Raw genomic sequence first — 25,659 nt, forward strand, 5'->3', positions numbered from 1 at the left:
GAAATTAAACAAATTCCTCAATTATAAGATCTGATCTAACTAATCACAACCAATAACTAATAATAAAATAATCTAAAGAATTCTCCATTATTCCAAGTCACATTTTTATAATATATTCTATTAATTTAAAAAACTTGCTTATTTCACTACCATATGAAGATGTTACAAGAATTTGACCCAAAAAAACAAACATTTAATTTGTACGAGTATATTTATCTCCACTGTTTAACATTTTTCTGTTAAACCATACTTAAACCATACTATTATGAGGAACTCTTTTTTTATCACTTGGAACCTTGTTATCTTGTTTGTTTAAACAAGGATATGCGATAATAGCTGATTAATACATTAACCCGATGGGAATCAAAGTGAAACCCAAATTGTCAGGCTTCAATACAGGAAATACATAAATATGTTTGAAATATGATAGTTATATGTCCACAGAGCGGCTATTATTGTTTTATGCTTCAAACTTGCTTACTGTTTTTAACACTCCATACTGCATGAATCAAATCCTATTATAACGCGATTAATCATCCATTCGTTCTTGAAGATGATATAGACGGATCGGAAAGCCTTTAGTCAAGTGAGAAACAGGAAAGTAGGAGATCTTATCATCCTCCAGTGCCTCCCATCTGCAAACATTAGGTACACGTAAAACACAATTTTAGCGCAGTCAACGAATATGACACTGTGTACATGCAGAGCGTAAATAAGTTCATAAACCATGTTGCCACACTAATTTGTATTGTTTTCTTTTCTTTTCTCCTAGAGGATGATATTAATTAGGAGCGATACTTCAAGTAAAATTGATGTCTTATTTCTTTTACCTGAATTTGGTGACGAAGTTATGAAGAAAGAGCGCCAGCTCAAGTTTTGCCAGATGCATTCCTGGACAGAGCCTGCCCCCCCTCCAAAAGGTATAAAAGAGGGGTTCTTTGAGAGCTTCTGCAATATAAAGTCCCAAAGATTACTAACAGAATTAGACAGAGAGATTAGTAAGAGATTTGGATTTCCACAAAACATGAAGTGAGCGATTTCATGCTAATTAATTACATTATTTTCGAGCTGCCGTTGCCAACGCCATACGTCAAATGTGAGCGCAGAAGAATGGTACTTTTCGTCATCAAATGCATGCATTCATTCACATGGACCGTACAATAAGCGTCATACATGGAAGGTATGAGGTGTCGCCAACCTTTTGGCATTGCTCACAATCATTTTCGGGGTTGTTTACGGTTTGTTCTTGCTCAAACGTAGGAGGTGGTATTATGCCCTCGCTTATGTTGCTCAGGCCTGATGTGTGGGCGTTATGCTGCCTAGAATCCCATGATAGAAGCCTTCATTTCCTTGCCTCTTAAGGTTGTCATTTTCTTTGTGTGAGGCTGTTTCGATGAGATTGTGGGGCTTTTCCCATTTACTGGGTTGTTGCACGCTATTTATCCCTTGGCGGATTGTTGTAAGTTGCGTGTTGTAAGTTGCGTGTGGTGCACCAAATCATGGTAAATTTGTCTAGACACAGACTTATTGCAAATTCCATTAGGTCGAATGGTTGATATGGAGGTTTCATTCTTGAGTCCTATTTCATGAAGGTAACCCTTCAAATTCTGCAGTTGTTTTTACATGGATTTCTCTTGGGTTTTCTTATAGTGTAACACCACTATATTTTTTTAGTTACAGGAGTTTGTTGCAAGTAAGATTTGTTCGGGTGCTCGAGTCTTCATCACTGTTGCAACGGAGTGTGGGCAAGACTCACAATTTTTGTTTTTTTTAACATAATCTTTCTTGCTAGAAATTGTAGTCTAGGTGTTATGGCTCTGTTTTTTTTTGGTTTTGTGGAAGTAAATTGATGTTATGGCTCTGATTTTAGGGTTTATGGCTCTAATTTTGGTTTAATTTTGGTTTCGGTTTTGTGGAGGCTAAATTATTGCTATGGATTTGTTATGCCTATTATAGCTCTGATTTTAGCGTTATAGCTCTCATTTTAGGGTTATCTGTGCTGAGTTATGGCTCTGATTTTAAGGTTGAACAAGTAATTTATTAAATATTGTTTAATCTGATTTGAGAATAATGTGTTCAAGCAGGAAAAAAGCTAACCTTGCTTAATTTACATGGCTAACATTGCCTAATTTTTAAAATTCGACTGAATTCTATAAATTTCTGGGGTTTGTGAAGCACTAATTGCGAAGGTCTCTGCCTCATTCTTATTTTACTCTATCGCCTCACAATTTTTGCATCTTTTAACACTTTCTATCCTACTATCCTACTGGTAATTCCCATAACATATTTTACAAGGAGATTTAAACCTTTCCGCACTATATACATATGTAAACCTTTGCAATACATTAAAACAATCACATGTGATATGAACTCCATTTCGCATTATTAAAAAACTTTTCATATTGGCAATACAATAGTCCATCTCCCATGGTTTAAAAACTTTAATACTTGCAATATAATTTCTCATGTCCTCCATCCAAACATGTTTACATTACAAAGAGCCTCAATGATGATATTATACTTTTCACCCTTGTCCAAACTTTGCATCACAAAGAGCCTAGGTGATGGTATTACGACTTTATTTGCACTCACACCATGGGTATCTTATTTAGAGGTTGTTTGTGTCATTTATGGGTATAAACTATAATAATTTTTGTTTTATTCATTATATTTTTGAAGTATTCATATTTATAAAATATTTCAAAATCTACAATAGAAATAGGAGTTTCAAATAGGGAGTCATAACATTAAACACAAGATCAAAACCCTACCTTTACAATACTTATATGCATCTTAAAATCTACACTTCCATATTTACAAAGGCCATCAATAAGGGTATTGTGTGTGGTAGTATCCACAGGTTTTCCCATATTCTATTGTGTTCTTATGAACCATAAGTTACCATCATGACGAAGTTGTTAATTTTAGATAGTTGTAATGTACATGCAACTGCTTTAGTTTATGGCATATTCCATTCCAAAACTTATATATATCTTGAATTGTACTCTACCATCTTTACAAAGCCCATCAAGAAGGGCATTGTATGTGACATTATCATGTCCATGGCTTTTACCATATTCCAGGGTGTTTTTATGCACCATATGTTTCTACCATCATGATGAGGTTGTTAACTTTAGAGAGGTGTAACATAGATACAATTGCTTCACTTTATGGCATAGACCATTGAAACATAAGGGTAGTATGAGACAACTATCGTAAAAATACAAATTGATTCTAGAAACAGCCTGCACAATTATATAGCAATACACCACCCATGATGAGTATCAAGGAAGTCGAGATGATTTTTGGAAATGCATTTTATTAGAATTAAAAAACATCAGTTGCATTGTCAAAACATTTTTATTAAGATTTATGCCAAGTATAAGAAGCTAGACATAACAAACCTGAACAAAGAATACTTGACTATGTTGGTCTTGCAATGGTGAATTGCAAACATTGCAATGAACATGTTTGTTACATTTCCAACGTGGAAGTTTATGAATGGAACCACACCATCTTCAAATAAAATTAATATGTTAGTGTCAATACATTATGTGATGAGAGTAGCTTATTCTTTATAAAGTTTATCTGTGATGAGAGTAGCTTCAAGTTATATTTTTCATGCGATCTATGATGAAATTCCAGGGATTTTTTTTAATTATAATCTGCTATCAGTGCTAGAAATCCATCAACTAAAGACGTATCCCTGATGTGAAGTCCCAACTATACCTCACACTATATGGAGTTGGAGCCCCTTCCGAATTATCGACCTGACTACCATGTATGTTGTAGACTTTCCTTGACTAGAAATTTCAACACAAGAGAGCAATATAGAGGTATCTTAGCAAGTGAGTATGCCTTGTGAAGTTCAACTACGAAAAGTATCAAGGTCCTTCTACTGAAAGGGGAGAGAAAAGTGGGACCTTTAAAGACAAGTAATAATACAAATATAGAAAAGGAACACAAGCACATACATAAGAATGAATCATTGATGAACCAGAAAAATATTTCGCAAGGAAGCAATGATTATTAAAGCAAATGCAACACATTTTTAACAAGATAAGTACCAAAGCCACTGAAATAGTTTAATTTCTTTAGTACATATGAGAAACAACATCCATCGCAAACACTCAAAGAACAATCTTACAATATTCACGACATATGCATGAAAGTGTGTCATATCAACGAGTTTCTGAATTAAGTAAAATTTCTGAGATACATTCAAACAACGAACACCACTAGCCCCAATAGTGGAGGGTTATAGAAGTCACTTTCAACCTCCAAAATAAATATCTTCCTCTTTAATGCTTGTTAGGAGGAGCCGAGGTGAAAATCCCTTTGCATGTACAATGTGGGTGTATATATAACAAATGCGCGTAACTCTTGTACTACCCTCATCACTGTTTGACTTCTATATGACCTTTCAACTCCCACATGACTTTTCACATTACATAGATGACTTTTGGACTTCCACTTTACATTACATTTTCCAATATAGAATTTACATAATCCACAAATGATGTGGCACATGATGATTTGTGACATGACATGACACTGATGACATGGAAAAGTCAAACAACTCTTTACTACTACTTTTCTTCAATAAGAGATGTGTTGACGGTGTTGGACCCGCCAACATGTCAGGGGATCCCCCTAGTAAGAAGCCCCAACTAGACCTCAGACCATTTGGTGTAGGAGTCCCAACATTAGGTCATATAGTATCGCCTTGACCGTGATGGTGTGTAGAGGCAAGTAAGATGTCCTTGTTGGTAGCAAGGGTGTGACATATGCATTAAGTCAAGGAAGGTGCTTGAGCAGTTCTAACACATGGGGGGTGAGGTGAGTGTGCCCCTTGGAAACCTGTGAAAGCACAGAGTTAAGAAGGGAACACATGAGCAAAGATGCATCACAAACTGGAAAGAAAGTGAGCTAGCAATCCAAAGTGATGGTTAAACCAACAACACATTTCAGTGAGATTCATACATACTTATATAGGAAAGCCATACATGCATGCATAAGCAAACATATACATATACTATTAGTGTATACAAGTTAGCTGAAATACAATAACAAAATACGCATGAAACGTGTTGGCTCTGTTATTAAAAAGTGAAAGTTCCAGTCATATAATACAACCATGACCAACCACTAGTTTCGACAACAGAACGTTACAGTCATTGCCGCCTACTCCTCCAAAGAGATATACTAGCTTTGCACAGTAGCGAAGCTAAGGCTCGTTACAATATTGTCCAAGCTTTCTCTAAGATACACCTATTGGAAGCTTGGCTGCCAAAATCCTATACAATGAGTTATGAGGGACTATATATAACAAAGGTTGGGGTGACCCTTGACATTCCCTTTTGTGACTGTTCACCTACCCTCATGAATCTTCGACTACACTATGATTGTTACATTAAACTATCGACACTTGAACTTCCACTTGACAAGATGTTACATACAATCTGCACATGTACCCATGTGAGACAAAATAGGCTCAAGTAGCCTATACAAGACATCACTAACACTCGGACTGTTGTGGTAAGACCAACTCTTCAACATCCTTGCAATAATTGATGGTGGCGAACTGATGCCAAGCTTGGTCATCCATGATGATGTCCACATGGTCAATGGTGACAGCCTGCTGAAGGACAACTCTTGCCTCCATTTCATCCGTGTACACTGATATGGCCCCTCTGTCCAACTCATTTGATAACATGTGCATCATTGCCTTCATTGTGGCTGGACCAGCAACATACTGATGCATAGTGTCTGTGCTGATCTCCAAGTATGTGTTGGTGACCATGCACATCAACTTGTCGATGTACATGTTGAGCTCCAGTCAAACTTTCTTCTTGGCTTTGCCTTAGTGAGTGTGCCAAATGGGTGGGATCGCATACGCATGCATAATGACATGCGTGCAGCAGAATTCCATTGCATGTGATCAACATCACCACTCATAGTATCTATTTCATGCCAGCTGTTGGGATGTATCTGTAACTTGTACGGGCGCAGTTTCATCCATTTGTGCATGTTGCGCCCCCTGTTGTACATGTTCCTACTATAACTCATTCTCTCATCTCTGCAGCTCCTATTCTTCTTTGAGTTGCTACTTTAGCACATGCAACTCCTTCTTTTTCTCTCTCTCTGCCTTTGGATGAGCTACATATTGCGGCGTCACCTCATAACCTCAATCTCCAAAGCTTCTTTAGTCATGAGTGGATCTGCCTTGAATTTGCAGCTTTGTTCTACCTCTATGCTGTCAAAAACATTCCTCTTGCATTCATCACGTATAGGTGTACTGCCTTTTGCTACTATTTATGGTGCTAGTCGCTGTGATGTCATTGCCATTCATCTTGATATCCTTGTCCATGAACAACTTGATGTCTTTATGGATAGGCAAGTCCATAGAAACTTGATCGACTACATCCCTAATTACACTCTTAGTGGTGTCTTTGACTCTGCTCTCCTGGAAGTCATTGTAGTTGTGTTGTTAGGAGGTGGACGACACCTATGATACCTAGAGGCATAACAACACTCATGGAAAGCAATCTATTAGTTGAAAACCAAAACAAACTGGAGGACTGACATGCAACATACCTGTGTGATTGATCATGAAGGTTGTGCAATTTCCATCGGGAGGTCGGGAGACTGACTGCTAAAACTATGCAAGGCACGGTCTGGGCTCTCAAGATGTTGACTAACTGCTAGAACTGTGCAATGCATAGTCCAGCCTAGCCTGCACAGGACTGAAACTGCACAATGCTCAATTTCAGTTAGCAGTGACATGCAACCAACAAACTGCATTGCACAGTTTTTGGAGCCAAAAGGACACTGCCTCCAAGGCTTGCACAATGCAAGCCTAGAGGTTAGTGTTGGGCTAGACTCGTACAAATTCTAGAGGGAAGATAAAGCCTTCACTTATAGAGATGCACAGTGTTAGCCGAGCAAGGCACGGTTTGAGCCAAGGCAGCCCAGATCGGCTGATAGGCGACTAAAAACATGAGAAGTCTAAATGCATGATGAGATGAGTGCAAACAAGAGTGAATGAATATGTATGCAAATAGTAAGTACAGGATTCAGAAAATGGGACGCATGCATATGCGTGAAGTGGGTCGTCGCAACGATGGCCGTCGATGAAAAAACAATGTCATGCATGCGACAATAATGAGATGCAAACGAAAACTGAAACAACGGTTATACAAGCTAACATGCATGCAAATGATAGCAAGTATTCACAAAAATCAAGAAAACAACACTCACGCAAGCCTAAACACAAAAAGTGACAAAACACAACGCAAGATATGCGAAGCAGGCTTAACCCGAAACAACTGAGTTGAATGTGCCGATGACTCCTAGATGCGATGTGGGATGTCAGAGCTACAATATTGATGCGAGGAATGAGCTCTGCAACATCCAGAAAAAGATTTTTTATAAAATCGAGGTTATGACGTGCATGCCACAAATATAGGAAAAGCGACACTTGGTGGGAGGTTTCTAAAGTGGTCCATGCATGTAACCTCCAGTTGCTAAAAATAGATCCCTACATCTAGGGATGCCTTTGCATTCTGCCTTGGGAGAAGCAATCCATGCATGAAAATCAATTTTTCTCAGTCCTGGAGTGAACCTGTCATCCTAAAGGCACATGCATCAGTCTGTGATCCTCGGAGAGGGATTTGAGGAGTTTCTAGGTTGATCAGATATGGTTGTCCCAGAGGGATTGTGCGATTTCTAGGAGGAACAGGTGACTGTCTCCTAGGATTACGCAATTTATGGGTTGAGCAGTTGTCTTGTGTTAGACTACACAATTTTATCAAGGAAGTTTGTCTGACTGCATTGCGCAATTTTTTAACCTAGCAGGCTACCTAGCTGATTTGCACAATTTCTGCTAGCTGCTGGGCTAGCTGTCCAGATGGATTGCGCAATTTCTGGGAGCAGCAGTGCACAATATATGGGCTAAGCAACTACCCTGGGATGAATTGTGCAATTTTTGAGAGGAAGATTGTCAGGAAGAATTGCGCCATTTTGGAGCCCAGCTAAGTGTCCAGCTAGGTTTGCACAATTTCTGGAGGGAAGGTTCATTCCCCTCGATAATTGCATAATTCCCAGAGGGAGATTCTCAACCAGAAACTGACACTAAGTCCGGAAATTAGCCTGTGAAGGAGGTGGAACAAACTTCCATGCATAGGCTGACAAGACTATGAAATAGCTGAAGTTGATGTGCTTGACAGTGCAAAACATGCTATTGAGGATGGTTGGTAGGAAGGCTCCAAATCAAAGCTAAGACAAAATGTTGGAGGGTGGTTGTAGCCGCTACAACACTTAGTGAACCACTAATAGAACTCCAGCTCTCTGAATGGACCTTGTTCATGAAAATCAAGTCTAACACCTTTAGAAGTATTGTTCAATTCTCTGTTCGTCTTGGTTTCCACACTTGCTTGATTATAAGATGTATCTGTGATGCTCTTGGTCGGTCGACACACATTCCAAGCCAAGCCAACACGGTTGTTTCAATTGGGGATGAGGGGTATATTGGTGCACAAGTCATATGATCGTTAGAGTTTTAGTTTCATCTCTGGTGTTTCTCTGTTGCCAGCAGGCCTGGACAATACCCCGACAGATTCATGCAGGAACACAGGCATCGCTCCCTTGCTAGTGAGCCTAGTCAGTACCCCAGCGGAGTTACTTGCATCACCTCTCTGTGTAGGAACCCTTTCTCTTCTTTTGCCTTATTCCTTTTCATTTTTCATAACTGTGCATAACACTTATTCATTTCAGAGGTGGAAGAGGGATCTCGACTTATTGAGAGCAAAAGAGGTTGTTCATTCATAGAAGTAGTTTGTATATACTTCTAATGTGCTTGTTAAGGTTTTTCCCCTCATCTTACTCTACTTGACTGAGATGACAAGGATTGACCCAAAAACAACCGACTAGAGTAGGTGATACTAGTTCACACGCAAGCTTTGTGTTTTCACCAAGCTTCACTTCAAAGAGTATGTATTTTCCATTGATGTATCATGGATTGAAGACAACAAGTTCTTACATAAGAAGTAGGACAATGGATAACCAAGCATTGATAGTTGTACAAGTCCTCTTGTACTTCACCCAGCTTGTTTCAAGAGTCGGACACAGTAAATGCGAAACTAACATATAGACATAAACAAGCAAACAAACCAAAAAGAAAAGCAAGAAGAAGAAGAAGAAAATTCGTATGCAAAGAGAGTAAGCAAAAAAACAAACAAGCAAGCAAACACACAAAGAAAGAAGTAAACATGCATGCAAGCAAACAACTCAAAAGCAAACACTACTCTTACTTCTAAGCTAATACTGCATTGGTTGTCTCATGTGAAGTGATACTTCCAATGCAACAATTCTATCACACGAGGGATGAGGTTAGTTCACCCCTTGGAAACCTGTGAAAGCACGGAGTTAGGAAGGAAACACACGAGAAAATATGCATCACAAATTGGAAAGAAAGTGATCTAGCAATCCAAAGTGATGGTTAAACCAACAACACATTTCAGTAAGATTCATACATACTTAAATATAGGAAAGCCATACATGCATACGTAAGAAAATAGATACATATATTATTAGAGTAGACAAGTTAGATGAAATACAATAACAACATATTCATGAAATGTGTTGGCTCTATTATAATAAGAAGTGAAAGTTATAGTCATACAATAAAACCATGACCAACCACTAGTTCTGACTGCTGAATGTTATAGTCACTGCCACATGCTTCTCCAAAGAGATATACTAGCTCTACACAATGGAGAAGCCAAGGATCATTACACAACTATCCAAGGTTTCTCTAAGATACTCCTATTGGAATCTTTGCTGACAAAAAGCCTATACAATGAGTTATGAGGGATTATATATAGCAAAGGGTGGAGTGGCCTTTGAGATTCCCCTTTGTGATTGTTCACCTACCATCATGACTCTTCAACTACTCTATGTTTGTTAAATTCAACTATCGACACTTGAACTTCCACTTGACAAGATGTTACATAAAATCTTCACATGTACCCATGTGATACAAGATAGGCTTGAGCAAGCCATCCAATACATCACTAACACCCGAGCCATTGTGGTAATACCAACTCTTCGATATCCTTGCAATGATCGACGATGGCGAACTGATGCCAAGATTGGTCGTCTGTGATGGTGTCCATGCACTCAATGGTGAAATCCAGCTGAAAACGAACTCTTGCCTCCATTTCATCTGGGTACAATGATATGGCCGCTCTGTCCAACTTGTTTAATAGCATGCGCATCATTTTCTTGAGTTTGGTTGGACTATAAACATATTGATGCATAATGTTTGTGTTGATCTCCAAGTGTGTGTTGGTGACCATGCACATCAACTTATCGAAGTACATGTTCAGCTCCAGTCAGACTTGCTTCTTGTCTTCGCCTTGGTGAGTGTGCCAAATGGGTGGGATCGCATGCATGCGCACAATGACATGCATGCTGCTGAATTTCCTTGCATGCAATCAACAACATTTCTCAAATTGTCTACTCCGTGCCAGCTGTTGGGATGGATCTATAACTTCTATGGGCACAGTTTCATCTGTTTGTGCATGTTGCACCCCCTAGTATATCTATTCATGTTATAACTAATTCTCTCATCTGTGCAACTCATGTTCTTCCATGAGTTGTTTCTTCAGCACATGCAACTCCTTCTTTATTTCCCTCTCTACCTTCGTGTGATCTACGTGTTGCACTATCACCTCATAGCCTCAATCTCAAAAGCTTCTTTCATCATGAGTGGATCTGCTTTGAACTTGTAACATTTCTCTGCCTCTATGCTGTCAACAACCTTCCTCTTGCATTCATCATGTGCAAGTGTGCTACCTTCTGCTGTCGTTGATGGTGTTGCTCACTATGATGATGTTTCTATTCATCTTGATATCCTTGTCCATGAAAAACTTGATGTCTTCCTAGATAGGCAAGTCCATAGACACTTGAACGAGTGCATCACTAGTTGCGCTTTTAGTAGTGTCTTTGACTTTGCTCTCCTAGAAGCCATTGTACCTGTGCTCCTAGGAGGTGGATGACACATGTGATACTTGGAGGCATAGAAACACCCATGGCAAGAAATATGTCAGTTGAAAACCAAAATAAACTGGAGGACTGACATGTAACATACCTGTGTGATTGATCGTGAAGGTTGCATAATTTCTGCTGGAAGGTCGAGAGACTGACTGCCAAAACCGTGCAAGGCATAGTCCAGGTTGTTCAGCCTAGCCTTCTGAGGACTAAAATTACGCAATGCACAATTTCAGTCAGCAGTGACATGCAACCAGCAAACTGCATTGTGCAATTTCTGGGGCCAGCAAGACACTGCCTCCAAGACTCGCGTAATGCATGCCAGGAGGTTAGCGCTAGGCTAGACTTGCACAATCTATGGAAGGAAGGTAGAGCCTTCACTTCTCGAAATGCACAGTGCTAGCCAGGCAAGGCACGGTCCGGGCCAAGGCAACCCAGGCAGGCCGATAGGTGACTGAAAACATGAGAAATTTGAATGCATGATGAGCTGAGTGCAAACAAGAGTGAATGATTACTCATGCAAATAGTAAGTGAAGGATTTAGAAAATGTGATGCATGCATGTGTGTGAAGCTGGTCACCACGACGACAACCTTTGGTTCAAAAACAATGTCATGCATGCAACAACAGTGATATGCGAATGAAAACTAAAATGATGCTTGTACAAGCTAACATGCATGCAAACGACAGTAAGCATTCACAGAAATCAAGCCGACAACACACACACAAGCCAAAACACAAAAAGCGATAGAAACTCAACATAAGATATGCGAAGCGGGCTTACCACGAAATAATTGAGTTGAATGTGCCGATGACTCCTAGATGCGCTATGCGAAGTTAGAGTTGTGATATCGATGCAAGGAATGAGCTCTGCAGTGTCCGAGAAATGAGTTTTGATCAAATCGAGGTTATGATGTGCATGCCACAAATCTAGTTAAAGCAACAATTGGCGGGAGGTTTCTAAAGTGATCCATGCATGTAACCTCCAATTTCTAAAAATAGATCCCTAAATCTAGGGATGCCTTTGCATGCTACCTTGGGAAAATCACTCCGTATATGCAAATCAGTTTTGCTCGGTCCCAGAGGGAACCGGTCAACCTGAAGGCACATGCATCAGTCTGCGATCCTGGGAGAGGGATTTGTGCAGTTTCTGGGTTGAGAGAAGATGGTTGTCACAAAGAGATTGTGCAATTTCTAGGAGGAATAGGTGACCATCTCGCAGGAGTGCGTAATTTCTGGGTTGAGAAAGTTTCTTGGGTCAGATTACGCAATTTTCTCAAGGAGGCTTATCTGACTACATTGCGCAATTTCTAAACCAAGCAAGTTGTCTAGTTGATTTGTATAATTTTTGCTAGTTGTTGGGCTGGTTGTACCAGATGCATTGTGCAATTTCTAGGAACAGTGGGTGAGTGCTACCCAGAATTGTGCAATCTTTGGGCTGAGCAGTTGTCTTGGGAAGAATTGCGCAATTTTTTAGAGGAATATTGTCAAGAAGAATTGTGCAATTTTGGAGCCCAACTGGGTGTTTCACTGGGTTTACGCAATTTTCTGGAGGGAAGGTTGGTTTCAAACTAGGTTAACAGATAAGTTTCTAAAAGAAATACCTCTCTAGATTAAGGTTTTAATGGTGGAAGAGGGTATGATTCCTTTCCAAGGGTTAACCATGGCAGCGTAAACCCCTAGTACTAGCCAGAGCAACTTCTCAGTACAATTCAGTAGCAACTTCTCATTCAAGGATAGTGGTAAATGACTGACTGAGGCTTTCTATGCCATTAAAAGGATCCACTTCACCTCAGGCCAATTATGGGAAGGATGTATCGATGAGAGGTTCTTGCAGTAATTTTATGAGTCTCGATACCCAAAAGCCATAGCCTATGGGAAGGTGAGCATATCCAGAGGAGGACGTCCTAGAAGGGTTGAGGCAACTCACATTTCATGAGACAGAAGGGGAGAGGGATATCTAAGAAGGACCCGTAACAGATACTTTGCACTTACTCCCAATAAAGTTGAAGAAGCACAACATTAGCATAGAGGATAATCCCAAGATGGCATCAATATGTAAGTATTGGGATGAGCACACGACAAGGGAAATTTTTTATATTTTACGGGAGTATGATGACTTATTCCTAGGTTCGATTGCAGAGTTAAAAGGAATTAATGGGGACATGAGGGAAATTAAGGTCCTCTTAAAACATGACGCGAAACTAGTGTAATAGACATGCAGGCTAAACCCAAGAGTAAAGGAGAAGGTCAAGAAGAAAATAAACAAAGTGTTGGAAGCATGAATTACTTTCCCTGTGGATGAGGCAGAATGGGTCAGCCCAATAGTGATATAGAATAAGGAAGATTCCATGTAGATAAGGATTTTCATAGATTATCGTAGTTTTAACAACACTTGCGTACATGACCCATTCCCCACACCCTTCAACGATGAGTCCTAGAAAACGTTGCAAGGAATGAAGCATACTCCTTCAAAGATGGATTTTTAGGGTACCATCAGGTCAGAATACCTGAAGAGGACAAGAGGAAGAGCACTTTCATGATAGAGTGGGGGTCATATGCTTACCACGTGATGCCATTTGGCCTTTAGGATTCACCTGTTGTATTCTCCTAGATTGTTATAGCCACATTCATAGATTACATTCACATATTCTTGGAGGTAGACATGCATAAATTGACAATATACAACCTGTTGAAGAAGCATGCCAGCTTACTCAGAGTAATGTTTGATCGTTGCCAAAAATTACAAATCTCCTTGAACCTAAAGAAGTGTATATTCATAGTTCCATTCAACATACTACTAGGCCACATTGTATGCAAGGAGGGAGTATGCATGGACCCAACCAAGGTTGCGGAAATTATAAAAATGGACCCGCCAGCCAATATAAAGCAAGTACGATCGACATTGGGCCAAAAAGGCTATTATTCCATATTCATTCGTAAGTACGCTTCCATCACTGCCCCAATGGAAAAGTTACTAATGAAAGCGGAGGCATTCACATGATCGAAACACTGTCAAGCTACATTAAACATACTAAAGGAGAAGCTAGTAAGTGCTCCAATTTTACTATACCTGAATTGGAATAAGCAGTTCCACATACATATCAATGCATCTGGCATTTCTCTTGTGGTAGTGTTGGTGCAACCAAGAGAAGGGAACTTGGAACATCCCATCTACTTTTCCAGTAGGAAATTTTCTAGCGCAAAGAAAAATTACACCACAACTAAAATAGAATCATTAGCCATGGTGTATCCCTTACATAAGTTTAGGCACTATTTGTTGGGGGGCACATTCAAGTTCTTCACAAATCACTCGACATTGAAATAACTATTCAACAAGTCAGTATTAGAAGGGAGGATATATAGATGGTTGCTACTATTCTAGGAGTTCACATTCGAGGTAATCATTAAACCTAGACGATTGAACATCGGACCTGATCCCTTGTCTAGATTGAAATCGGGGGACAATGGGGGCTTCGTGGAAGATCAATTACCAGATGTCAATTTATTTAGAGTGAAAGCAATACCCGACTACTTGGAAGAGATCGTGGGATTTCTGGCCATAGGGAAATGCCTAGAAGAGTACACAATAACATAAAGGAGATACATGGTTGTGTGACCAGCTGAGTATTAGCTTATCGCAGGATACCTGTACAAGTTGGGACTGGATCAGGTGTTGCAGAGATGTGTACTTCAGCACAAGTATTAGGAATTTCTATGGGAATGTAACTCTAGAGTTGAGGGTGCCATGTAGGGGGGAAGGAAACTACAAGGAAATTTTTTTAGGCGGGACTGTGGTGGCCAACATTATACAAGGATGCTAAGGAATTTTATAAAGGATGTGATGTGTTCCAGAGGGTTGGGAAACCATCACGTTGCGATAAACTCCCGCTATAGCCAGTACGTTCTTTACATATCTTTGAAAAGTGGGCAATTGATTTCATCAATCCAATCAATCCATCGGTGTGTCACACCCAGGCAAGGTACATCATCACAACGACTGAGTATCTCAAAAGATGGGATGAGGCAGCACTAGTGAAAGACTATACAATGGACATAGCTGCAAGATTCATCTTTGAAAATATAATCTCAAGTTTTGGGTGCCTAAGAATCCTGACAAGCAACTAAGGAACTCATTTCATTAATGAAATGATCGCCTCTCTATTGTAGAACTTCCTGATTCAACACCACAAGAGTAGCCCATATCATCCACAGGCTAATGGAGCAATAGAGGCATTTAACAAGATATTTGAGAAGGGCTTAACCAAGGTATGCACGAAAAATCAGGGTGATTGGGATGAAAGAGTTTCAGCTATGCTCTGGGTGTACCATACAACAATTAAGATATTACACAAGAAGACACCATTCCAGTTATTATATGGCCACAAAGTTGTTGTGCCTACAGAGTTCAAAATCTCTAACATCTTCATTGCCAAGGCCACAAGGATGACAAAAGATGAGGCACTATAGAAGCAACTGGAAGAACTATTGAACTAGACAAGGTCAGGTTCTTAGCAGAGTTTCACCAATTAATCGAGCGACGAAGAGAGGAGGCATTGCATGATAGACACATCAAAAGGAAATCCTTCGTGGTTGGAGCTAAGGTTTTGTTATATGAAAGCAAGTTCCAAAAGTTTCCAAGGAAACTACAGATGCACTGGCTAGGACCATTCATAGTTGCGAAGATTAGGGAGTCTGAAGTGGTGAAGCTAGTGCAACTGGATGGGATACTACTAACAGGATGGGTGAATAGTGCACGCCTGAAATCCTTCCACTAACAAAACATTCATATTCAACATTGATGAGGTCTCTGGAAAGAGGCTATATGTCAAATTAGGAGAGTCAATGGGAGTCAGTCAGTCAATTCGTTAGTTACTTTATTTCCAATAAAACAAAGCTCGAGTGTCAGTCTCAATTGCGGCTTCCATGTCAGCACACCGCAACTAATTGTGGTCATGGGTGAGGTCAATCACACGTACCAAATGTCTTTTCCATAATAATTGGGCAATAATACCACTGTCAGTCCAAATTTCCATAGGATCTTTCAAATTATAGAAAAAAATTAACTCTTAAACATCTGTTGTTATGCTAACATTATTACCCATCCACTCTGCCTTGTCTTTTCAGAAAATACATCAGCCAAATCAGGGACAGATCAGCCGATGGCAGGCTAACATGTTCAAGTTTGTATAGGGAAAGTTTTTCTAGTAATTAGTTAGCAAGTCTAGTCAAAAACGTCATGTCGAAGCTACTTTGGCTATTATTGAGGGAAAGATGATGTGCAACTTTGGAACTTTCACTCATTTTTGTTCCGTGGATGCTTGTAAGATCAGAGTGTGTCTCTCTTCATTGTTATATTTTCATGATTGCTGTTTTGCACAAATTCGATGTTCACAAACCATGCCTTCACTAACATGGGTCTACTAATATGTCGGTGGCTACATTGGAAGTATCACTTCACATGAGACGACCCATGCACTATTAGCTTAGTAGTAGGAGTAGTGTTTTTTTTTGAGTTGTTTGCTTGCCTGCATGTTTGCTTCTTTCTTTGTGTGTTTGCTTGCTTGCTTGTTTGTTTGCTTACTCTCTTTGCATACGCATTTGCTTCTTCTTCTTTCTTTGCATTTTTGGTTTGTTTGCTTGTTCATGTTCGTATGTTAGTTTCACATGGACCCTGTGCGACTCTTGAAACAAGCTTGGTGAAGTACAATTGGACTTGTACATCTATCAATACTTGGTTATCCATTGTCCTACCTCTTATGTAAGAACTTCTTGTCTTCAGTCCATGATACATCAATGGAAAATGCATACTCTTCGAAGTGAATATTCGATCTGAAAATCACCCTATGAGTGATCTCAGTTAAAGATTTAATGAATGAAGGCATTACCAACTCATGTGCTGTGTGTCTATGTTATTTTAGGCAACGGATCGATCAGATTGCAAAATACACAGACACTGGAAAATGGAAAACAACAGAGAAACACAGTAAGCAAATACAAGAACACAACAAATTAATAAGGAGTTCACCCTATCCTCCAGGGCTACATCTCCGTCCAACTTTTAGTGGTGGCCTTCTTTTATTGTGTCTTAAAGCAGAGAATTACAATGAAGGAGCTCAATATGAGTCTCCTAAAACAGAATTTGCTTGGCAAGGTGGTTCTTGGATTCCCCAAGCCACTAGAGTGGACAGACTCATTTCCTTACTAGTTTTGGACCTTTCTAGTCTATAATGGAAGGAGCCCAATATTGTACTCGATTCCCGATAGATCCCCTCAGGGGTGGCTTGAACCTCTCAAGCTCTCTGGTGCTTAACGATGGCGGTGGTCAGCTCGACCCTCTGTCTTTCTGCTTTTGCTTCATTGTCTTCTTCGCTTTTGCTCTCTTTGTCTTTGTTTTCTTCTTTTCTCTGTTCTTCCTCTCGGTGTCTTCTACTTTTTCTATTCATGGCTTTAAAGCCATTCAATCTCATGGCTATTCGATTCACCTTCCACCTCCATCGGATCGCCTACTGTAGCTTCGCTTGGAGTTCCCTGTCTCAGCATCATCATCAGGCTCATAGGGAGTGGCCACTTGTCTTCCAACAAACTACGCCAGCTTTTCCTCGTCGGTTGGGTTCTTCAGTTATGTCATGGAATGAGTCATCCACCACCTCAGTGGTAAAATTGAACATCAAACATCTCTCTATCATTGCTTAATCCCCTGTCAATTCTAGCTTTCCCATCGGGCACGATCTCAATTGTTAGATCTGGAGCCCCCAGATCCGGCGCCATCCGCTCATTTCGCGCGGTTGACTTGCTTGACCATTAACGCGTGATGAGTGGTGGTTTTCTCTCTCCTCCGCTTGCCATGCATCGGGCGCTGAGTGGAATTGCTAGGTTTCGGCCAAATCCGCTTACCGCCCAAGGGTGCCCCCAATCAATACCGCCGGTTTTGGAGAGTGGGTCCCACCTTTAGCCTTTAGCACTTTTCCCCCATGGTTCTCCAAGCTTCCATGCAACCAAGTGCTTCATTGCTTTCCTCCTCGAGGGGTTTTGCCCAGCGGCGCATCAGAAACTGCCTCCTTTTCCCGATCTGGGCTTCCCAAGTGCTAGTTTTGCCTCTTGCGCGGTCTCCATGGGCCTCGGTCAGTGCGCTTTGACCGAGGTCCTTGTCGTTCCATGATGGCTGCCAACTGCCATTGTTTAGAGGTTTTTTTGATCGCTCTGTGCTCTTTGAATTCGAAGTTTGTCCCGATCTGATGCAGTCATGGTTCTTTGATCTTTCTTCATGGATCCAATTTAGATCACGACCTTCCCACTAAAATAGCTTTTGGACCACCAAAAGTTTGTTTTCAAGCATCAACTAAATGAGGGTACTGTTGTCTCACTTGTCTAATCTCAATCCACTTTGCACTACTCGACTTTGAACCCTTGAGCCCTACTATGAGGTACTCAACATCTCCTCTGCGCGTCGTCCTCACCTTCCTATCCAGAACTATGTCTTCCTGCAATTCATTAAGATATTCAAGTAGCAGGTCATTAATAGAAGGCAATCGACTCTGCTCTTCGGGATCCTCAATTAGAGAGGGTCCAAACAATCTCAAGCAATCTACATTTACGACTGAATAGATTTGCATGTAAGCTGGTAGATCAAGGTGAAAAGCATTTTCACCAATCTTCTCAAGTATCTTGAAAGGTCCATACCTGATGGGCTTTGGCTTTTTACCTTCACCTTGCATCCTGTCCTTGGTGGTATACAGCCAGACTTGGTCACCAACTTGGAAACTATGCTCCATCCAATGCTTGTCATGCATTGCCTTGTATTTGGCTTGGCTCTTTTCCTTCTGTTCCTATACTACCTGGTGGATCTCCTGGATTTGTTCAATGAACTTGTTGCCTTGTCCACATCACTCTGTCCATCAACTATGGTATCTTTACCAAAGACAAAATCCAAAGGAGACCTTGGTGTGAAACCAAAACAGCTCTCAAGAGGAGATCTTTGTGTAGAAGAATGTTTTGCTCTGTTGTAAGCATGCTACACATAACACAAATGTTCATCCCAAAGCTTAGGATGTTTGCTGCAATATCCTCTAAGTAACTGGATCACGATCTTGTTAACTACTTATGTCTGGCCATTAGTTTGTGGATGGAAAGCTATGCTCTTCTTTAGTTTGGTTTCCATCAGTTCCCACAGACTTGACCAAAACTTCCCCACAAATCAAGTGTCTCGATTAGATAGAATGGAAGTGGGTAATCCAAAATGAACCCATACATGTTCAAAGAACAATTTTGCCGTTTTTCCAGTTGTAATCTGTTTATTACAAGGTATCAAAATACATATTTTGCTAAACCTATCCACAACAACATATAGATAATCATGACCTTTCCTAGATTTAGGTAGTCCTCCAACAAAATCCATGGAAACACTTTCCCAAGGGTGAGAAGGAACTGGTAATGGAGTGTACAACCCTAGTTTCCTATTGCTGGGCTTGCTTTTAGCACACATAGTACACCCTCTTACATATCTAGAAACTGTCTCATTCATCTTTGGCCAATAAAAAAATCTTTGCAGCTGTGCAATAGTTTTACTTACCCCAAAGTGAGATGATATCAAAGAAGTGTGTGCCTCTCTAATTATCTTTACTCTCTCAGTTTGTGGAATGCAGAGTTTCCCACAATGGTATAAGAGTTAGTCCTTTACATGATAATCCAATTCTTCTACTCTTTTGCCTTGACTTAAAGTTGCATATACATCTTTGAAATCTATATTTTGAGCATATTGTTCAATGTAGCTCTCATGTAGCACAGAATTATGCTTAAGTATAGTAGATGCATTTATAATGAGTCTATATAACATGTCTGCAACTTTATTATGTATGCCCTTTTTATATCTGATGACTAGATGAAACTATTGTAGAAAACCCATCCACCTATAGTGTTTTGATTGCTGCAGCTTAGTTTGGGAGTGTAGATATTGAAGTGGATGGTGATCAGTATGTATTACTGTCTCTTTGCCCATTAATTAATGTTTCCACTTTTTCACACTCTGAACTAATGCATACAATTCTTTATCATAAGTGGGATAGTTAACTACTGCAGGATTAAAAGTCTGAGAATGATAACATATGGGTGTACCGTGCTGTGTCAACACTGCTCCCATGGCATAGTCACTGGCATCTGTTTGGATCTCAAATGGCCTTTGTAGATTAGGAAATGCTAGTACAGGTGCCAGTTTACAATCACTGCCACTTTAGAGGGATCTATTTTCAATTCACCACCCCTACTATATGACCCAAATAATTTAGAGATGTTTTGCCAAATTCACATTTTGAGAGTTTAACATGAAGTTTTTCTCTTTTGAAAACATCTAATGTCTGCTTAACATGCTTTAAGTGTTCTTCCCACGTTTTACTAAAAATCAGAATGTCATCCAGATACACAATAACAAAATCATCAAGAAAAGGTCTGAGTACATCATTCATTAATCTCATGAAAGTAGCAGGAGCATTGGTCAGGCCAAAAGGCAATGTAACTAGCTACTCATACAATCCCTGCTTTGTTTTGAAAGTAGGCTTCAATGCATCTTGCTCTGCAACTCTGACCTGATGGTATCCACTGTGCAAATCCAGTGTGGTGAAATAAACAGCTTCCTTCAATTGATCTAAAAGATCGTCTATGCGAGGAAGGGGATAACAATTTTTTATTGTTATCTTATTCAGTGCTCAATAATCAATGCACATTCTCCATGAGCCATCTTTCTTCCTCACCAAAACAATTGGTGACCCACATGGTGATGTGCTAGGCCTGATGAACCCTTTCTCAAGCAACTCCTGCACCTGCTTCTTGATTTCAGCATTCTTTAAAGAAGACAACCTATACATTCCAATGTTAGGAAATGGAGCATCTTGCTGCAAAATAATATCATGTACCATTTCCTTTTTGGGTGGCAAAGCTTTAGGTTCTTGAAACAAGATATCATACTCTAAAACATTTTCTATATCAGCTTGTTGTTTAGCATTACAGCCCTCAAGTACATTGGTTTTATCAGGCTTCTTTTCCTTTACAACCATCAGTAAGAATTGTTTGCATGAATTTATCATTCTTTTCATCTGCCCTGAGTTTATGAGAGTATAATTATTCTTGAGCTTATGAGCTATTACAAAGTATTCGATTCCATCTTTAACAAGCAAATACTTGTTCTCAGCTCTATAGGAAATAACTTTTCTATCATACAAGTAAGGAATTCTTAAAACAATTCCACATATATCCAAAAGAATTATGTCTAACTCAACCTCATCTACAAATGCTCGCCAAAAATAAAACTTAAGTTTGCACTATCTAGTCATTTGTAGTTGTGCTTTATCATTCAACTATCCTAATGGGTATGGTTTCTTATGAGGTGTAGTTGCTAATCCCAATTTCTTTACAATTGCTTCAGAAATTAAATTTACTTGTGAGCCACTATCAAACAAAGTATCAATCTTTTAATATTTGGAAACAACTCGAATATGGAAATGCTCATGTCCTTTTCTCTCATTTTCTTCATCAGTAATAGATTGTGCAGAATTACTAGTAGATGCTTCAGAATTCTTACCTTTTATACTTGTGGCTGCAATGGTTGTTTCATCTCCCCAGTCTGACCCCAGATCTTTCTGAATAGCTGCAACAATTTTCTTCTTCTTGCCCTCAAACTTCTTAGGTCTCAGCTCTGGATGCAGAATCCAAAAATGCTCATCATCATGCCCATCCTTTTTACAGTAAGTGCATGAAGCTTTGCTTTTCTATGCAATGTTAGCCTTCCTTGCTTTCCACTTCTGCTTTCTTTTCTCCTTACTCTTGCTTGCAGTGGGTTGGGATTGTCCCCCAACTTCTGGATTTCCATTCTTTCCTCTAGCTTCTAGATGAGTAGCTTGTATAGATACCTCATCTATACTAGTGGGATTAAACATGAGGATGGTATGCCTCATGTAGCTGTGTAGACCACCAATGTACTTCAAAAGAGTCTCTGGTGAGTCTAATGATATTCCTAGAATCAATTCCCTCTTTCTAAATTCTTGTATGTACCCTTGCACACTTTGACCTTTCAACTGCCGAAGATTTTTCCAACTCATCATGGCTTGTTGCATGTAGGCCAATGGATAGAACTGCTTTTTGATTGCAGAAACAAATTCACTCGAGACAGATATAGTCTTACCATGTCTTTTCATGTCAGATTGGGTTCTGCCTTCCCACAAAACCAAGGCAGTGCCTCCTAGGCATAGGCTTACCATCTGAATCTTGCTCTTGTCCGAGTCGATATTCTACACTCTGCAATACATGTCAATTTGTCTAATCCAATTGTCGAACTTTTCTACATTTAGCTCTCCATCATATATAGGCAAATCAAATTTAACATCTAGTTTGATCAAAGATGCTTTCTTGTTATTCACAGGGCTATTAGGAGGTGTGAGAAAGCTTTCCTCTTTCCCTTTTCCTTTGGAGTGGTCATGGAAGTGAGACTCATCTTCTTCTTTGTCTTGTTTAGAGCCTGATGAATCTTCACCCTTATGTTTTCTAAAGTCCCTATACATTTCTTCTACCATGGACTTTATGGCCAGGAAAATTTTTATGAATTGAGGGTCTGGCCCCACAGAACCTTCCTCTATCATTGTCTTCCGAGGATAGACTCTCTCAATTTTAGGATTAGTTTCGACCAACTCTCCTTCTCCTAATTTGAGCTTTGATCTAGTGAGCATTCAACAACTAAACCAACACAAGCTTGTCTAACCTTAACAGCCTAAAGCTCTGATACCACTTGATCTGAAAATCACCCGATCTCAGTTAAATATTTATTGAATGAAGGTATTACCAACTCATGTGCTGGTGTGTTGTGTGTCTATGTTATTTTAGGCAACGGATCGATCAAATTGCAAAATACACAGACGCTGGAAAATGGAAAATAGCAGAGAAACACAGTAAGCAAATACAAGAACACAACAAATTAATAAGGAGTTCACCCTATCCTCCAGGGATACGTCTCAGGCCTAGCTTTAAGTGGTGGCCTTCTTTTATTGTGTCTTAAAGTAGAGAATTATAATGAAGGAGCTCAATATGAGTCTCCTGAAATAGAATTTTCTTGGCAGGGTGGTCCTTGGATTCCCCAAGCCACTAGAGTGCACAGACTCATTTCCTTACCAACTCTGGAACATTCTAGTCTGTAATGGAAGGAGCCCAATATGGTACTCAACTCCCGACAGTTCCCCTCAGAGGTGGCTTAAACCTCTCAAGCTCTCTGGTGCTCGACGGTGTCGGTGGTTAGCTCGGCCCTCTGTCTTTCTACTTTTGCTTCATTGTCTTCTTCGCTTTTGCTCTCTCTGTCTTTGTTTTCTTCTTTTCTCTATTCTTCCTCTCAGTGTCTTCTACTTTGTCTGTTCATGGCTTTAAAGCCATTTGATCTCATGGCTATTCAGTTTCCCTTCCACCTTCATCGGATCACCTGTTGTAGCTTCGCTTGGAGTTCCCTGTCTTAGTGTCATCATCAGGCTCACAGGGAGTGGCCACTTGTCTTCTAACAAATTGCGCCAGCTTTTCCTCTTTGATTCGGTTCTTCAGTTACGTCGTGGAATGAGTCATCCGCCACCTCAGCAGTCAAATCAGATGTCAAAAATCTCTCTATCGCAGATTAATCCCCTGTCAATTCTAGCTTTCCCATCGAGCACGATCTCAGCAATTAGATCTGGAGCCCCCAGATCCAATGCCATTCACTCATTTCGTGTGGTTGACTTGCTCGACCATTAGCACATGATGAGCGGCGGTTTTCTCTCTCCTCCGCTTCCCACCCGTCGGCCGCTGAGTGGAATCGCTAGGTTTCGGCCAAATCTGCTTATTGCCCAAGGGTGCCCCCGATCAATACCGCTGGTTTTGGAGCGTGGGTCTCACCTTTAGCCTTTAGCGCTTTCCCCCACAGTTCTCCTGGCTTCCATGTGACCGAGCACTTCGGGGCTTTCCTTCTCGAGGGGTTTTGCCCACTGACACACAATTAGCACTAAGCACTAATCGTGCATCAGAAACTGCCTCCTTTTCCTGATCTGGGCTTCCCAAGTGCTAGTTTCGCCTCCTGTGCGGTCTCCATGGGCCTCGGTCAGCACGCTTTGACCGAGGTCCTCATCATTCCACGTTGGCTGCCAACTACCACTATTCAGAGGTTTTTCTGATCGCTCTGTGCTCTTTCAATTCAAAGTTTGTCTCGATCTGATACAGTCATGGTTCTTTTATCTTTCTTCATGGATCCAATTCGGATCAATCTTGGTGAAAACACAACGCTTGCACGTGAACTAGTATCACATACTCTAGTCAGTTGTTTTTGGCTCAATCCTTGTCATCTCAGTCAAGTAGAGTAAGATGAGGGGAAAAACCTTAACAAGCATATCAGAGGTATATACAAACTACTTTTGTGAAGGAACAACCTCTTCTGCTCTCAATAGGTCGGGATCCCTCTTCTGCCTCTGAAATGAATAAGTCTTATGCACAGTTATGAAAAATAAAAATATCAAAATGAAAACTGAAAATGAACAAGTCGATAGAAAAGAAAGGGCTCCTGTGCAGAGAGGTGATGCAGGTAACTCCGCTGGGGTACTGATCAGGCTTGCTGGCAGTGGAGCGATGCTTGTGTTCTTGCGTGACTCTGTTGGGGTATTGTCCAGGCCGACTGGTAGCAGAGCAACACTAGAGATGAAACTAAAAATCTGATGATCATATGACTTGTGAACCAATCTACCCCTCATCCCCAATCAAAACAACTGTGTTGGCTTGGCTTGGAATGTGTGTCAACCAACCAAGAGCCTAGTAGATGGTACATCTTACAATCAAGCAAGTGTGGAAACCAAGACGAACAAAGAACTGAACAATACTTCCGAAGGTGTTACACCTGCTTTTCACAAACAAGGTCCATTCAAAGAGCTGGAGTTCTACCAGTGTGTCGCCAAGTGTTGTAGCGGCTACAACCACCATCCAACATTTTTCCTTAGCTCCATTTTGGAGCCTTCCTACCAACCATCCTCAATAACATGTTTTGCATTGTCAAGCACGTCAACTTCAATTATTTCATAGCCTTGTCAGCCTATGCATGCAAGCTTGTTCCACACCCTTCACAGGCTGATTTCTGGACTTAGTGTCAGTTGCTGGTTGAGCATCTCCCTCTGGGAATTGTGAAATTCTGGAGGGGAACGATCCTTCCCTCCAGAAATTGTGCAAACCTAGCTGGACACCCAGTCGGGCTCCAAAATTGCACAATTCTTCCTGACAGTCATCCTCTCAAAAATTGCGCAATTCATCCCAGGGCAATTGCTCAACGTAGAGATTGCATAATTCTGGGCAGAAGTCACCTGCTACTCCTAGAAATTGCACAATCCATTTGGGATAGTCAGCCCAACAGCTAGCAGAAATTGCATAAATCAGCTAGGTAGCTTGCTAGGTTTAGAAATTGCGCAATGCAATCAGATAGACTTCCTTGAGAAAATTGCGCAGTTTGATCCAAGACAGCTGCTCAGACTAGAAATTGCGTAAGCCTGAGAGACAGTCACCTATTCCTCCTAGAAATTACGTAATCCCTCTGGGAAAACTATCTCTGCTCAACCTATAAATTGCGCAAA

At 40.4% G+C, this 25,659-nt stretch overlaps 1 protein-coding gene across 1 annotated transcript; it reads right to left on the bottom strand.

The window, feature by feature from the left end:
• Positions 1 to 259: 259 nt before the first annotated feature.
• On the bottom strand, positions 260 to 966 carry LOC149229592 (cytochrome P450 720B2-like). Its single transcript, XM_089375874.1, has 2 exons — positions 831 to 966; positions 260 to 635 (listed from the first exon to the last, which is right to left on the bottom strand). Exons 1-2 carry the CDS (start codon positions 887 to 889, stop codon positions 530 to 532), a joined length of 165 nt encoding a protein of 54 aa, XP_089232000.1. The 5' UTR covers positions 890 to 966; the 3' UTR covers positions 260 to 529.
• Between the last annotated feature and the right edge of the window lie 24,693 nt (positions 967 to 25,659).

The sequence above is a fragment of the Pinus tabuliformis genome, chromosome J, assembly GCF_031772625.1.
Source record: "Pinus tabuliformis cultivar Carrire ecotype Pingquan chromosome J, CPIR1, whole genome shotgun sequence".
Taxonomy (NCBI): domain Eukaryota; kingdom Viridiplantae; phylum Streptophyta; class Pinopsida; order Pinales; family Pinaceae; genus Pinus; species Pinus tabuliformis.

What these genes read in the sequence shown, in the direction of transcription:
- LOC149229592 (XM_089375874.1), bottom strand. Translation starts at nt 889, where the DNA reads ATGCATCTGGCAAAACTTGAGCTGGCGCTCTTTCTTCATAACTTCGTC. An exon ending in AACTTCGTCACCAAATTCAG is followed by an intron (nt 636 to 830) that starts GTAAAAGAAATA and finishes TAATGTTTGCAG; the next exon opens with ATGGGAGGCACTGGAGGATG.